At 41.6% G+C, this 16,486-nt stretch overlaps 1 protein-coding gene across 4 annotated transcripts; it reads right to left on the bottom strand.

Annotated features, from left to right (window-relative positions):
- Nucleotides 1-4,652: 4,652 nt before the first annotated feature.
- On the bottom strand, nt 4,653-15,148 carry rpz (rapunzel). 4 transcript variants are annotated; one of them, XM_062538807.1, is made up of 4 exons: nt 15,015-15,148; nt 13,397-13,463; nt 10,295-10,374; nt 4,653-6,993 (listed from the first exon to the last, which is right to left on the bottom strand). In XM_062538807.1, exon 4 carries the CDS (start codon nt 6,956-6,958, stop codon nt 6,266-6,268), a length of 693 nt encoding a protein of 230 aa, XP_062394791.1. In that variant the 5' UTR covers nt 6,959-6,993; nt 10,295-10,374; nt 13,397-13,463; nt 15,015-15,148; the 3' UTR covers nt 4,653-6,265. The 4 variants fall into 4 exon arrangements, with proteins under 4 accessions (XP_062394791.1, XP_062394790.1, XP_062394789.1 ...); XM_062538806.1 differs by having other exon boundaries at nt 4,653-6,997; nt 15,015-15,146; XM_062538805.1 differs by lacking the exon at nt 4,653-6,993 and adding an exon at nt 7,546-8,650 and having other exon boundaries at nt 15,015-15,124.
- Nucleotides 15,149-16,486: the final 1,338 nt, after the last annotated feature.

The following is a 16,486-nucleotide window of genomic DNA, read 5'->3' as shown; positions in this document are numbered from 1 at the left end:
ATCCAAATTGCCGGCAGATCAGGCAGGGTTTACCCAGCCTATACTAACTCGTTACAGTTTGATCTCACTTTTCATATACTTTCCTAATTCCTTCATAGGGCTACTCAGACTTTTGTTAAATCTCCAGGGCCCGGTTGCACAAACACCAGAAGCAAAGATTGATAATATGAACTACATATTCTGGAACGGACGGATTTACAGCCTTGACCGTGATATCACTGCGATATTACCACCGTTTCCGGAGATTGCTGCGCTAGTTCATAACGCATGCTTCAGTCTACATTGAAGTGAAATTTGCAGAACTTTGTCCAAAATAATATAATAACATCAGAGGCGGACGAAGTACACAATTCCTTTAGGCCTAGGCTACTTAAGTGAAAGTATAGATACATCATGTGAAATATTACTCCAATAGGCCTAAAAGTGGAGGTGTTTTTACTGAAGTCAGATTTTTTACTTAAGTCGAAGTACAGAATTATCCTACTTGCTTTTAAAAATACTGAAGTATTCAGAAGTACAAGTATTTTTCCTTTTCAATATATTGAACTGTAATGTTTATTTGGTCATATATGGTGTATGGTCATAGGACTTGAAGACCTTTAGTTCCTTATATCCAGCCAAAAATCTTACCTATCATAACTTTGCAACTATTCAAATGGATGCTGTAATACTGTATACCTTAACTCATTATTCATTCTCTGTTCACAAATCTAAAACATTTCACTGTTTCATCATGATCATCACCACATAAATGAAAGTAATACTCTTAAAGTAGCACAGCAATTCTCAGAAACCTATTGTGAAATAACTGAAATTCTAAAACTGAAAGGGCATAGAGCGTAAAAGTAGAGCAATATATTTCATCACTTAAAGGGATATTCCACCATTTGGGGAATTAAGCTCAAGAACCCCTTTGACTAGAAACATAATCTTGTTGTCAAATGAAAGCTAACATTCTGGAGATTTTAGTTTTATCCACATTTGCATGACACTGACTGTCATACAATCAAAGAAAAAGGATAACATAGGTATTTCATAGGTAAAAGGACGCATAGGTATTTCAACACAAATGAATTTGTGAAAAATCCATATTTTACTCTATAGTCATCATCTACTTTTCGTTACAGCTTCACAAGACTTGGTGTCAGGCCTCAATTGTGTTTCAAGGCCATTTCAAGTGACCTAGAGGGCCCAAATGTGGGCAGTTCCAGAGATGTATGTTACCGGCTGAAAGAGAAGGCAACATTCAAACCTCTGTAACCCTTTGCCTGTACATCACATAGTCACAAAGTATGTGGGAGCAGTGCCCTCCTGAGTAGATGATGTGCAATGCGGGCAAAAGGCAAAAACACCCAAAATGGGTTACCTGTACCCTTCAGTACTCTCCTGTAAGAAATGATTTCCTTCTTTGCCAAAACAGTCATAATGTGTTTTTTTTTTTTTTTTGAGGACGTCTTTGGTCCTCTTCACAAGACCTCTTGCATTTATTTTTGCCGTCATTTCCTCCCAACATTTCAGCTTCTTGTTTGCGGTTATAACCGTGTCAAATTTACTTTTTATTACATGTTTTTGTTTGCTATATTCTTCAAGAAGAATAACCTTTTCCTCCCCCGTCCAATTTGTTTTTCTCGCCTTGTTGCCCTCCATTTTTTGACACTTTTGACAGTTTCACAGCGTGGCAGATTGATCTAGGTAGATCTAGGCTACTAATGACACAGATAGGCTACAGGTATGTCACCGTGGAAACTGTTGAATTGTCGTGCCAGAAAATCCCTTTGAATGCAGTAAATCACTTAACGGATTTCCTTGCCTACTGTATAAGGGTACCATCTAAGAAATTTTGTGCAACACCCTTAAAGGGATATTCCGCCATTTTTGGAAATACGCTCATTTTCCACCTCCCCTCGAGCAAAACAATCGATATTTACCTTGCTCCCGTTCATCCAGCCATTCTGTGAGTCTGGCGATACAACTTTTAGCTTCAGCCTAGCATAGATCATTGAATCGGATTAGACCATTAGCTTCTCGCCTGCTAGCTTCATGTTTAAAAGTGACTAAGATTTTTGGTAATTTTCCCATTTAAAACGTGTCTCCTCTCAAGTTAGAAAGTGCAATAAGACCAACTGAAAATGAAACCTGGCGTTTTTCTAGGCTGATTTGACATGGAACTACACTCTCATCTGGCGTAATAATCAAGACAACTTGCAAACGTACCATAGGCGCAATGATATCGTACGCAGCATCTGAAAATAGTCCCCATAGACAAGAAGCAGTAGTAGTGCCAGTAGTTTGCAAGTTGCCTTGATTATTACGCCAGATGAGAGTGTAGTTCCATGTCAAATCAGCCTAGAAAAACGCCAGGTTTCATTTTCAGTTGGTCTTATTGCACTTTCTAACTTGAGAGGAGACCCATTTTAAATGGGAAAATTACCAGAATTCTTAGTCACTTTTAAACATGAAGCTAGCAGGCGAGAAGCTAATGGTCTAATCGGATTCAATGATCTATGCTAGGCTGAAGCTAAAAGTTGTATCGCCAGACTCACAGAATGGCTGGATGAACGGGAACAAGGTAAATATCGATTGTTTTGCTCGAGGGGAGGTGGAAAATGAGCGTATTTCCAAAAATGGCGGAATATCCCTTTAAATAAATTCCTTACCTAAGGTGAAATTAAGCCTTAAGGTTGACACTTAAGGGACAAAACTTAAGGTGCTTTGTGCAACCAGCCCCTAGTCTGGTTTTCACCATACTAAGCCCAATCTTTTAAGATTGAACATTAGTATGGGGAGGCTGCGCTTTGTTTCTACTGCACAAGAGGCCTGATCAATAATGTGCATCGTTCAAATCACTCCATACGAACGGGGCTAGTTGGTAAATTAAACTTTTTCCAGAGCCGGTCGGTAGAATCGCAAACACGTCCTTCTTCTGTATGAACTGTTCCAGGGCAAGTTTTTGTTCTGTTTTCAAAGAAAACTTGCCTTTAAAATCTTCCAAAACAGAAGCGTGAGTGTGTAGGCCTACACTGAACTGCTGCTTCGCGTCGCTTAAGTTACGTTATCGTCACGTCACCGGCCAATAACATGCGAGGACTAGAGTATGGTCGTTTCTGACTGGAGCCAAAGGTTCTGGCTGTAAACAGAGGAGATAGATCTGCTGGTTTCCAGCCTGAGCTGCCGGGCTAAATTCAAATCCCCGGAAGTTCAGGCAGGGTTCACCCAGCCTATCCAGCCCCTGGAGTTTAATACCTTAAAAAAAAGAGGAAATATCCAACCTTTAAGGACATCAATTATAATGAATTATATACTGCATCGTAAATAAATAAATGTTTTTCCTTAAAATCCAGGGACAATAAGTATTGGAACCCCCATGTTAAATTCCCATAGAGGCAGACAGATTTTATTTTTTATTTGATTTTTTTATTTTTTTTTTGAGGGGGGGGGGGGGGGGGGGGGGTGCCTTTATTTGACAGTGACAGTGGAGAGAGACAGGAAGCGAATGGGAGAGAGAGCGGGGAGGGGATCTGGAAAGGACCACAGGGCGGCAATCGCCCGGGTCGCCGGCGTACGGTGCAGGTGCCCCAGCCAGTCGCGCCACAGCTGTGGCCGGCAGCTGGGGCGTGTTATTGCTTGGATACAGGATAGCCTACTATGCATCCTGATTAAGTTCGCTTGGCCTTTGGAATCAAAACATCACCACATCATCAAATACCCTTCTGTCGTTTTACAGTTGTCTATAGTTTCATAAAGTTAGTATTGTTGAATCTGGTCTGCGCAACACAATTTATCCATATTGCACTGCCTTATGGTGTCACTGAGTGCCACTTCAAATTATAATTTTGAAGAAGATGTCTTCATGAGTCCTTTTCTAGTGTTGTAAAGCAACATGGTGCTGCTTACGTTACTCGTTATAACCACATTATACTGTTGGACATAAGGTTAAGCTGGAACGAAAATACTGAAAATTTACACCGATTAGCAAATAACTACAGTAATATCAGCCGATAATATCGGCAGACCAATTTATTGCATGGGCTCTAATACATTTACACCAGTATGCAATGGTCCACCTTACCAGTGAACGTGTTGTCCTGTTGATCACAGAGTTTATGCACCTTACCACTACACCCCTGACTGTGTGTAAAAGCAGTATTTAGCAATACAGGCCAAATTCAATGATCTTTTCAGCAAAAAAATCCCCAATTAATCTAATGTTTAAATAGTAACAGAGATAGATTTCAATTTTGTTGATAATATGCAAGGCATCGCCAGTCATGTCCTGTCTGATTCTTCAGGTCAGGTGTAGCAATCCTCTTCTGCTGCAATCACACTGCAGGAAATGTTTGACTACTGTATGTCAACGCATCTACTGACAATTCCTCTATCTAACTGACGATTCTGTTAAATTTTGTGAAATTGTCAGTGTCCAATTAACATTTTACAAATGTGAGCCATTAGATGACTTTGGATGAGACAGGTCATACAAAGCACTTTAATCTAAATGTTTTAGCGTTTTGTAGAGTTTGAAAGACTTGTAAAAAGACCTGTCAAGATATTTTCCTACAGTAACTGGTTGCTTTTCTCCTCCACAAGGAAAAACCATGCAACACCAGCAGAGGGCGAACTGTTCTCGGATGAATAGTCACTTTCATGGTAGGTTTGTTATATATATTTATTGGAAGCATTATGCAACAGAGAATTAAACGTCACATAATTTAGGGAAATTGCTGAATATATCACAAGAACACATTAGCGTCCTGTAATGTCCAGTTGGACTTTCCTTCAACTAAATATGAGTGAATTTGTCAATACAGCAATGCTTTGCTGCTGAACATATTTTTTCAAATCTTTTTATAGACAATTTTGAAACACATGAAACTTGAAGCCTTGGAGCATAACATGTATTACACCATAGAGGCACTGAAGGCGTTTTGTCAAAACAATTTGAAAGGTATGAAAAATATATAAATGCCATTAATTAAATGACATGAAAATTAGAATTTGACTAAATAAAAAAAATAATAATAACAAAGTATAATGGCAAAAATGTGCATGATAAACAAAACATGTATATCTTCATTTTAATAAAACATAATTGACTTGATTCTTTAACAGAGCATTCACCAGAGGGCTATGCATTCCTATGTATAGAATGTTGACCTTTTCTTTTAACTCACTTGTTTGTTACGGCATTATTTCACATCTCTTATCATAATATTCCATGCCTAAAGAATATGATGTACTGTTTACAGCACAATGTGTGTGTGTGTGTGTGTGTGTGTGTGTGTGTGTGTGTGTTGTAGTGCTTGAACAATGAGGTGTTATGAAACCAGAATTCCCATCAAACTGAATGTAGTGTTATGGTCTATTTTGGGTAGTGCTGGTCTATAGTGTTCTTTTTTGAGAGTAAAGCTGGATCTTGCCAAACTAAGAAGCCGGCAGAAGAAGAAATTGGCTTGTTTAAGTGATCAAAAAAAGCAGGTTGCGTGATAGTAGTGGTAGCATATGGAATCATTTGTTCTGGTAAATTGTGGAACATGAATAGTGCCATAATGTCCACTTCTCATAGGGTCATGAACCTGTATTGTGGTGTAATAGATAGTAGTAATAGCTGTAGTGTGTGTGTGAGGCTGCTCACTCAGTGGTATTAGCAAGTGTATTAGTGTTTTTCATATCACCTCCAGGTTTGTCTTCCTGTGGTTAATGCTATAGTGTGATCACAGACCAGTCATGCATATGAGGCTATATTGTTTCACGCCACTGCTCTTAAAGACTCTATCTCACATGGTAGGACGCGAGATTATGGTAGAATACGATAGTGGAACTGCCTTTCTGCTGCTGCTAATCTGCCTAACTGCTGCTAAATATGCCTGAACAACGACTGTATGAGAGCTAGTTTCGTACCCTCGCAAAGCCACCGGGAAGTCACTACGATTGTTGGGGAAAAAAAAGAAGTGTAGAGATAACAGAAAAAATATCAGACCTGAACAGTACACAAGCACAGGTGAGTGAAAGAGAAAGTGCAGTTTGCATCACAGCCTGGGAACCTCTCGAGCTCTACAACATTCTGGGTCACCTGCTGGCTATACCAAGAGCTTTAGGAGTGGAATCTCGGATTGCTGTATGCATACAGAGAATGAAACCACAGTAAGAAAAGGCAAAGAGGAGAAGAGAGAGAAAGGAAGTGTCTTTGAGGGAGGAAGGTCCAATGCATGTTAACATGAGAAGAAGGAGCAGTCGGGAGGGAGCATCCTCGCCTCCTCTGGCCTCCTCACTTGCACCTCCGCAGCACGTCCTGCATGCGCTCCTGGACGTTCTCCATCTTCTCGGTCCACTCCTCGCTCAGGCCCTCCTCGTCGTCGCCGATGATGGCGGCGTAGCCCATGAGCGCGATCAGGCCGATGCAGAAGAGGTAGGTGAGGCGCGTGCACAGGCGCTCCATGATGCGTCGGTCGCCCTGCGAGTGCTTCAAGTACACCTCCAGGATGGGCCGGCTGAACAGCTTGGGCTTGCCCATCACGCCCTCGTAGAGCGTGTGCAGGTTCTGGTCGCCCATGTCGTTGGCGTAGCTCTCCTCGAAGTCGTCCTTCTTGCGCTCCTGGTGCGTGCCCGGACGCGCCTCCACGACCTCCATGAACTTGCGGAACTGGTTGCGGAGGTTCTCCTCCACGCGGCAGTACTGGCCGTCCAGCGTCTCCTTCTTGATCTGGAGCAGGGCGCTGCGGTGCTGCTGCGAGAGCTCGTCCAGGGCGCGGTGCACGGTGCCGAACTCGCGCTTCAGCGTCTTGATCTCCTCGTCGTCGATGTGGTGCAGCACCACGCGGATGAGCGAGCCGGCCACGCCGAAGATGGGATTGACCACGGCGGCCGCCGACGAGATGGTGGCCACGCACTCCAGCACCTTCACCATGCTCCGCTTCAACTTGTCGCGGTCCTCCAGGATCTCAATGTCGGTGTCCGCCATGGCAGCAGGAGACTAGGCAGCAGGCCGGCAACAGCCTGGCTGAGGAAATGACATGAAGATGGACAACAGTTAGTTACCCTTAACGCACCACAAATTAAGAGGCTTTTCTTATCAAGTCATGATCTTGCGAAGTTTTAACGAAGAATTTGCCATATTTAGAGGAGATGTGACGTCACATGCTAGTTTTTGTGAAAAGAAAAACTCATGCCGTTGTAATTTGCTGAGCCATAGCAAAGCCTGAGAGGCAAACATCTGTTCCTTGTTACTGCACAACTCAAGGATAAAACCAGATTTACAGGTTGACTTCTGATGTTGAAAAAGTACATCTGGAGGCCATCTTACTTGATGACATATTTCAGGTGGTAGATATTAAGATAAGGGTAAAAGAAGGCAAGCTTGCAGTATTCTATGGAAGCGATTTAGTCTATGAGCATATAAACATACTGTATGACTTATTCTATTATTCAATGAAGGGTATAATCTACCCTAGGCTAATATGACAACATACGTTAATAATGTACATTTTTATATCAGGTAGCATTTAGTCATTAAACTATTAATATGTAAATCATAAACAATGACAATGCGCAGGAATAGCATTTGCTTTAATGTTCAAAATAGATACACATCCTGTAGATGGTCCATGATTATGCGGAGTGAATGACAATATGCAAATACTTGAAACTGCAGAATATACATACATGTATGACATAGATTCAGTCTTTCCGCACACATTGCAGCATATGAATGATAAACAGAAATTGCAAGAGAACAACAAAAAAACATTCAGTGCTATATGAATATAGTATAAAATGTCACATCAAATAATAACTTCTTTGAAGAAAAAGACCATTTGCTCACACCTAAATTATAGACATTATAATATAGATATTTTTTGGTCCCAAAAATGGCTTTGTCCAGTTTTATCTCTTAGAGGAGGGACGGTGAAGAGCCTATTAAAACACCCAACCCTCCACCAATCCTAGTTCTCTTTGCATTGCTTCAACATCTCCAACATTTTGTCCTGTATTTCAGCCACTCGCTGGGCCCATTTCTCCTTGACCTCGTCCTCATCGTCCTCGGTGACGGCTGTGTAGGCCATCAGAGCCATGAGCCCGATATGGAAGAGGTGGGCGATGTGAGAGCACCTTGCCTCCATGATCTTCCTGTTGCCGTCACAGTGATCCAGATACACTTTCAGCAGCGGCCTGCCAAACGCAGAGCCCTTCCCCATCACCCCGCGGTAGTACACGTCCAAGCTCATGTCGCTCTTGTCCTTCTCGTAGATGCTCTCGAAGTCTTCCATGTAGCGCTTGGCATGCTCAGGGTCCCTCTTGACTCGCTCCACCATGGTGTTGAAGGCCGCGTACTGGTGCTTAATGTACTCCTCGTACTTGCCGAACGTCTCGTTGACCTCGTCGATGCGGATCTGCTGCAAGGTCTGCTTGTTGCGCTGCGAGATGCTCTCCAGCTTCTCGTGGACCTGCCGGAATTCACCGTCCATCTCGTGGGCCTCCTCCTCGCCCAGGCCCTTGCGCACGACGCCCACCAGGGAGGAGACGATGCCAAACAGCGGGTCGATGGAGGAGGCGAAGGAGGAGACTTTCTCCACGCAGCCCAGCACCTTGACTGCAGTCTGTTTGATTTGCTCCTTGTTTGCCATCACTCCTTGTTGGTCCCAAAATGGCAGATCTGAAACCACGAAAAGAAAGGTTAGGTTGTGCACTTGTTGGTAAAGCACTTGTTATTGTATGACTTAATCTAGCTCCAAGTGGTGATTGTCTTTTTGATTTATGTCAGCCGGACATGGATTGGTTATCATATAATATTGTATCATATTCAAAAGTCTTTGGATGGCAGGTATAGACCCAGTTAATTCATCATAAATGTTGGTAGAAGAGACGTTTTATAAAGAGGTATGGTGCATATCTGTTATGTTGCTTAGCTTTATCTGTTTTGCTAGATTTGTTCTTAATTCTTTTTCAATCCACAAATCTAAACATTTTATAAGCTTAAAACATTCATATTTACAACAGAGTCACAGGGTGCTGTCCAGTTCTGAACTTAGCACACTGAAACCTATCAGCATTCACTCAGAGCTGTGCCATGCTTGCAGTCCCTCCCTCTCTAGCAAGGAGAGAAAGCTTGTTTTCTTTAGCTACCACTCTTTGGAAAATAAAACACAGAACAGTCCATTTGAATAGCTTCATTTACCAGGAATATACTGTGCAGGTAAACATGTCACAGTGCAATCATGCCTTATTTTCTGCCTCACTACAATTTGACATATTACATAATCTCTCTACAGATAGCAACCGGAGCAGAGGCAGAAAAAAAACACATACTGTACACGGCTCAAGTGAAACAAGGTCTTAAATCATTGCCATCGAAACAACTCTGACTAGCCAGTGTGATTAATGACAACGATCAGAATGATTTGAGGAAGTAAAATCTTTTCTAATGCTACACGGCTACAGTTAGCTTCAGGCAGTCAAATGTGTATCTCACGGGGCTCCCGTGACATCAAAACAACATCTGGTCACAACAGCAACATGAAACCATTTCACAGCAAGCATTTTGAAGAGAGAAAACAGAGCTGGACATGATATCTTACCTTGGTTTAGGCTCCTCAGCTGTTCTTCCTAATGGCGAGCTGCTGTTGTTTGTGAACAGGCAGCCACCATTTCACTCTAAGGCAGTCCCAGCCTCTATGCCATATAAGGGCAGGGTGTGGGAGTGACTCATACTTGAACAATGCTGATTGGATTAGGGGTGGAAAAAATGCAGCCTTTCCGCAATCCACAGAGCCTGGGCTGTCACACCCATACTGCTGCACAGAAAATGGCTGCAGCAGTTGGTGCAGGGGCAGACCCAGGCTATTCTTTGGAAAAAGGTCCAGCCGAACTAGTCCGATTTTACTGAATTAGAATAATGAAATAATGTTTTGAATGTAGAAAGGGCGGCTCATATTGCTGCGGTGAGGACAAAGGGCCAGTAATGACGTGGTAGTTAAATGTGCTGTATGACTGGGCGGGACAGTGGTGGATGTGGAAAGGGAGACGAGAGGTTTAGGGGCAGACCACATGTTGTTAAACAGCTGATCCCTCCCCCCCCCATTCCCTGCCCTTGGACCCTTAAGTTGTCAGCTGTTTCAGAGCAAGAACGCCAGTGACCATGAATTATGAGCACTATGTTTGTTTATCTTATTAAAACACATTCTTCCACTGTCATAACTAAATTGAATGTGGAGACCAATCTGAAGTGCTGACATCCCTTTTTTGTTTCCCAAATGCCCATTGACAGTGTAAAGCAATAGTATTTTGGTTCAGGTCTTACGTTGAAGTCTTCTTTGGAAGAGAAGTTGTTTATGGTGTCTTAAAGAACTCCTGGAGAGTGGCATATGATTCAGATATCACCTGTAGAAGGGCAAGACAGGACAGATGTCAATCACACTGTGATACAACAGCCTACATACAAAATCAGCGGACATTTTGACACCTTTGTTGTGTGGACAATTATTATATTCCTATTACATTAAAGAAATATTGCAAGTGAGGGATGTAGCTGTGAACTAATACAGGTCTTCTCAGACTTCTCTGCTGCATAGACGTGGGCCTCTTGGGTTTGTCATAAATATGGCTTTGAAATATTAAAGCCTTATAGGGTCTTAGGGTTGCCGCTGGGGTGAAGGGGTGAGCAGCATGCTGCCCTTTCCTTTCTGCACTTCCTGTTTCATGTGAAAGCTGAGATGTTACACAGGAACAGGATGAGTAAGAAAATAACAGTGTGTTATTTCTGCAAGATGCCCCTTCACTGACATACCTCCCCCATATATGTTCTGTGTTTAGTGTTGTAAAATGTGCAATCTATGACTCAATGCGTAGGAGCAACTTCCCTGTGTTTTTCATATTCACTTCATTACACTTTCATCTTAGTCTAACAGCGTAGTCCTACTCTTTAAGACAGAGGATTAAACAACAATAACTAAAATGTTAGAAGTAAAAGAAAATGTTGAGTGCTCTTGTTGTCTACGTCGGTAAACTTATGCCAGGTGCTCTTGAAGTAAAAAAACCTGAGTTGTTTGTAAAAAAAAATAACTAAAATAACTAAAATGTGTTCCATTTTCTGTGTCACTGCAGAGCCACCCATGCAGAACCCTCCTCTGATGGCAGCAACAGAACATTGTAAGGTCACTGCTGTGCCATGGGAGAGCATCAATAATGTACTCACACCACACCTCAGCTAGGTAATGTATACTTTGTGTGAGACATCTAATCCAGAAAATGAAAGAGAAATAGCCCCCAGTAGGTGTGGCCCAACACCCAACTCAACCACATGCTCAGACACGTAACACAGCTATGGGGTTCACAGAACAAAGCAGGAGCAGCAGCAGCTCAGTGTAAGAGAGATAGCCTGAGTGGATGCAAGCTAAATCTAGCCCTCCAGTCATATCAGGGTTTTCACACCTCTACCAATGGCACACTCTGGGTTTGACCCAACCAGGAAGCCAGATGCAGTCGAAATGCAGCAGTGTCATGAGCATAGTAAAAAGCATAGAGGACCAGCATGTGTGCAGAGGAGTGAGCAGAAGGGAGGTTATGCACTCTTGGGACATGGTTCAACACTCTTTCTTATGGGAGCATGGACATTGTTCCTGTAATTGACCACAGGGGGCAGTGATTTTCATTTTCACCTTTTTTGTTCACAATTGTGCCCAAGTAAGTAACAGTGGCAGGAAGATGCAAGGGAAGTGAGGCCCCACTTGACAAGACATGTTTAACCCTTTAATGCCTGGGCAGTTTTTAATATGGACAAAGGTGTGTAAGCCAATACATGAGGGTATTTCTAATGTAAAAAAAAAAAAACCATTTCTGTAAAAGAAGTGTGGGAAAGAATATGAAACTGCTTTAGTGAGGGCATTATGTACCTTTTGAGTACTCAACCAGCCATCCTTATTTATTTAACCCTTTCATGTATAACTCTACAGAGGACGCTCAAAACATTTTAGGAATTAGTTCTCATTATATGATATAATAATCATGATCATTTGTATTATTTATTTAACTAGTTAATCAAATCATGTATGAAGACTTGATAATTATGGCTCTGTTTAACTTTTTATAAAAGCATATAACTCGTTGAGGTGGAATTGCCAACTTTGCATCAAAATGTGAAGAAATCTGAATATTTCTTTAAGCAGTGAAAGGGTTAATAGCTTAAAAACTAATGTAAAATATAATTAGCCATCTTAAATAGCAATTTACAATAAATAAGTAAGTCATAGTATGGGAGTCGTCGCAAATGAATACACATGTTTTCCTTGTAACTTAGTTGTTATATCACTTCTCATAGTTTAACCCTTTGTGGTAATACTTCTGTATGTTTTAACAGTCCAGTGAGGCCTGAGATGCCAATGTTAGGTTTACAGTGGCACCTATCCATCTCTGTGTAAGCCTCAATGTGACTAGTATAGCACCGCTGTCTTGGAGGCTTGTGTTAAGTTGTCACACAGAGTATGTTTACCCCATAGCAAACCTTAAAGACCTAAGACACTCAGGGCCAGACAGCAGGGTCTAACGTCTGGAGGTAAACTTTCATTCAAGCTATTGGGCCTTGGATGCTACAGTTAGATACTAGGTTCAAAGTAAGTAAAAAGAGGCCAAAACCATACAATCTGTCTTTTTGGTGATAATTTCATGAATAGCAAATACTTAAAAATTAACCTTTTCCTAATTAGCTTTGTAAAAAAAAAGAAAAATATATATGATTATGATAAGAGTGTAAACAAATCAACAACGTGATGAGCTCAATCAGGAAGTAAGGCGCCCTTTAACAAAACTCTCCACATAGGGGCAGCCATCTTGAAAGCTCTCTGTCACTACACACACATAGCAATCTTTACATATTTTTCACCATAATACCATATATAAGTCTTCATAAATAATGCAATTTGAATGTCAACTTGTTTTTGTAATGATTTCCTCAACTCTGTAGCATTGTTCATAAGTTTCCTTCCTTTTTCCCCAAGTTCAAGGGCAGTTTGGCAGAGAGGCTGTTTGTACTGGACACACACCATTTTAACCACAGAGGAACAAACACAAACTTCCTAATCACGCTACAAACTAACAATAGACATCTTCCTGAGTATTTCTGACAATGTGAGTAGTAAAAAAAGAGTCCCATTCACTCTACTGCTACAAAGCACCAAACCATATGCACTCCACTCCTGAGGCAGCAATAGCTCCCCCTAGCCTAGACTCCATATTTCCTTCTCTATGGCTAGCATAGACCTCACCCTCCCCTGTTTTCAGCTATGAAACAAAATCACATAGCACTTCAAAAGTCACATCTTTAGCCATGGATGTGATGTATAGGGCCATCCAACACTACTAACTGCCCACTGGCAACCATGCCATTGGAGATTACAGCACTTCTTACCTTTTCAGAGTGCTTCCTCCCTCTCCAAAGTCCCAATCTGTACTGATCTTCTTCTTCCCAGAAATCCCTGCAAAAGGGGCACTTCCATGTAAGTTCAATAGGCAGGGGTGCTCATATTGGACTATACCATTTAATTGCTGTATAAAGGGCCCTATGGGGCCACCAAGGGCCTTTTGGTGCAGAAAGGGCCAAAAATCCCCATATTTTCCATTAAAATGTTATGGCACCAACTTCAAATAGAAAAGCCCCTTACCAAGTGCCCATGGTCTCCCCCCAAGACTGTGATGTCTACAGGTCCAAACAGCAGTCATACAGGCAATACAAAGCGTCAGTTGTCACTGTAAACGCAACTGGGACAGAGAGACTCTCCAGCTGGCTTTTTTACAGCTGCCAGACCCTGGGGCTGTCCATGGTGACCCATAGTTAATTCTAAAGGGCACTGAATATGTTTAAGTGGTTAATTTTGTTGTATTTTACTTGTTTTACTAAGGAAAAATTGTTTCTTGACGGGAGTTGTCCATTCAGAAAGTAGGCACCCTTCTGAAGGGCACCTCTCCAAAAGCACACTTTTTATCCATACAAAGACCTGTGTTTTGAGCTGTACAGAGCGGGGCAGTGTGAACTAAAGGACTGGGTGGGGGTTTATTGTATTAAAGAGAAGTTTTAAGATAAGTTTTTACGGGAAAAAATCAAGCCACTCTTCAGCCATCATCAAAATTTGAAAATAAATGAGCTCAATGATAGTATATGTGTTTTAACAGGTGTATCCAAAACCGACTTCTCTTTCAGCACACACTAAGGTTTGTAAGGCTCCTTTTAATTGAACATTTTTGCTAATTAATTCATTTTAACACAATAAAGTAAGATGTATTAAACAGTTCGGCGCACAATGATTATTGAAATTGTCCCTAAAATTCTGAACACAAGCGGTCATTCACAGATGATGCCGCGCAATCTAGACGTCTGCTGCGCCCAAATGTGACTGTATAAAAGGCAGTCTTAAACGCTCACGAAAACGTAGCTCTGTGTATTTATCAACTGCAGTGTTGCGCTTGTGAATGTCAAACACAAATTTTCACTGAGATGAATGTAAGTGAAAGAAATTAAGACGTTGCCCCGACAGAATGTCGCTGCTAAAGTGCAGTTTTGTTGCCTATTTGCCAAATTCGTCAGAAGAGGAACATACAAATTAAATTGCCAGATGATATTGATGAGTCAGATGAGAGACATTATTTCACGAGTAGCCTAGCCTAATTTAAAACACAAGAACACAAAGGTAGATCACAAAGATTAGGCTACCCTAAATAACGCTTAGGCTACTTGCCCTGACTTGCGTGTTCTATGTCAATTGCGCTACGCGATGTAAGATAGGGAGACCCCCAGGCCAAATGACAGCTGAATCTGTGGACAATACCGCTAACATGTATCGATATGGTATTTCAATAATACAGATAGTTAGGGCCTGTGTCAGGATGACAAGGCAGCATGTAAACACACTTTGTACTGTAGGCTACAGCCTGCGTCGTCGTTTAAGCACAAATGCGTTGGAAGCGAGAGGAAAGCGCATTTTCCACTGTTACATAGCGTAATTCGTCAGTGCAACACACAACACACTTACCGTGATGAGCCTGATCTGCAATTTAATTCAAGGAAGTAATCTTGAAATACACTGCTGGCCTTAACCGTAGCCTATAGCGCTTGACAGTTGGTGCGTTCTGCGCCCTGGCCCTTTGTATTCAAACAGCGACAGCTGCACCGGTGGTGCTGAAATAGCCTAACTCAAGAGAGAACTAGCATTTAATGCTAGACAGCGAGCTAACATTATGGGGGAGTCACAATGTTCTCAATAAACTTGGGATCTCTCTAAAACTTCAACAAGATTTGTTCTAAAACCCACAGCCTATTACAAAAGCTTCCGCTTATTTTAACCTGTATCATGACTGGAGAGTCCTTAGCTTATTTGCATTGCAAATTGAGGACCCAATAACACATCCGTCATCGAAGCTGCTCCCTGTGTCAATGATAGCCTACCCAAATTTCAACAGACTAAAATAATTGTCCCTGTAATCTTAAATTAGGCCTAGGCCTACTTAAATGTCCAGATACACGATCGAACAGTTATCTGGTTGTCTTCTGTTGAGGCTGGCAAAACGTCCCACCCAATGAAAAATACTGTTAATTCCGACTACAATGGAAGGCTATGTGCGAAGAGCCAACCTGAGATTAAGCCTTGAAAATATACCCGTCCTCGTTGGTATATTAGGCTTCCAGTTGTGTATTATATAGTCCTATCAAATAACGCTTCAATGGGATTTGTTCTATGACAGAACTTTGCTTTCAATTATATACTACCTGCCAGACGGTATCACCTGTTTCTTGGACTTTGCGGAAACACCTCGTTTACGTGAGGGTGGGGCATGGTACAGTAAGTCATTGTGGTTTAGGTGGTGGTCCACCTTGGTGTAATGAATGTCTTGCGTTAAGGCTGTAGGCCTATGTTGCTGAAATGTCTGAGGACGTGATGTAACTTGCTAAGAGATTATGTTTGTTGTGTTTCTCCCATGCTGCCCACGCGAGAAAACACACAAAATACCAATCTAGCCTACAGGGCTCTTGAGGACTAGGCTATGTTCGTTAGCTGGAGAACCAAAGTATTTTATGTCAAGCAATTCATCAATTAAACAGAAGACCTTAATTAACTAAATAAAAGAAAATAAATAGCTTATAAAATGTCAATACCATAATAAAAAAGATAAAAATAAGGCAGCCTCCCCAGTTTCTTATCCACTTTCTAGAAATGACCAAGGCCAGTGCAGACCTTGAGTCTAGGGAATATTTATTGAAACATGTCTGGAATGTAATAATTGATTTGAATCCTAATAATAAAAAAATATCTGAAACTCTCTAGGAGATGTGTACTTTTCTTCTATTCCTAATGTGTGTGTGGCATTCTGAATGATTGTGCCGTTTAAGGAACTGTCTTCTCGTCTCCTTGAGGTCTTCCAGTTGTTTGTTTAAGAAAAAAAAAAGTTTCATTGCGAATCTCCACCCCCCACCCCACCATAGACCTCTGAAGTTCACCTACAAAAA

The sequence above is a fragment of the Sardina pilchardus genome, chromosome 6, assembly GCF_963854185.1.
Source record: "Sardina pilchardus chromosome 6, fSarPil1.1, whole genome shotgun sequence".
Classification (NCBI taxonomy): Eukaryota; Metazoa; Chordata; class Actinopteri; order Clupeiformes; family Clupeidae; genus Sardina; species Sardina pilchardus.
This window is presented reverse-complemented; position numbering and strand designations above follow the sequence as displayed.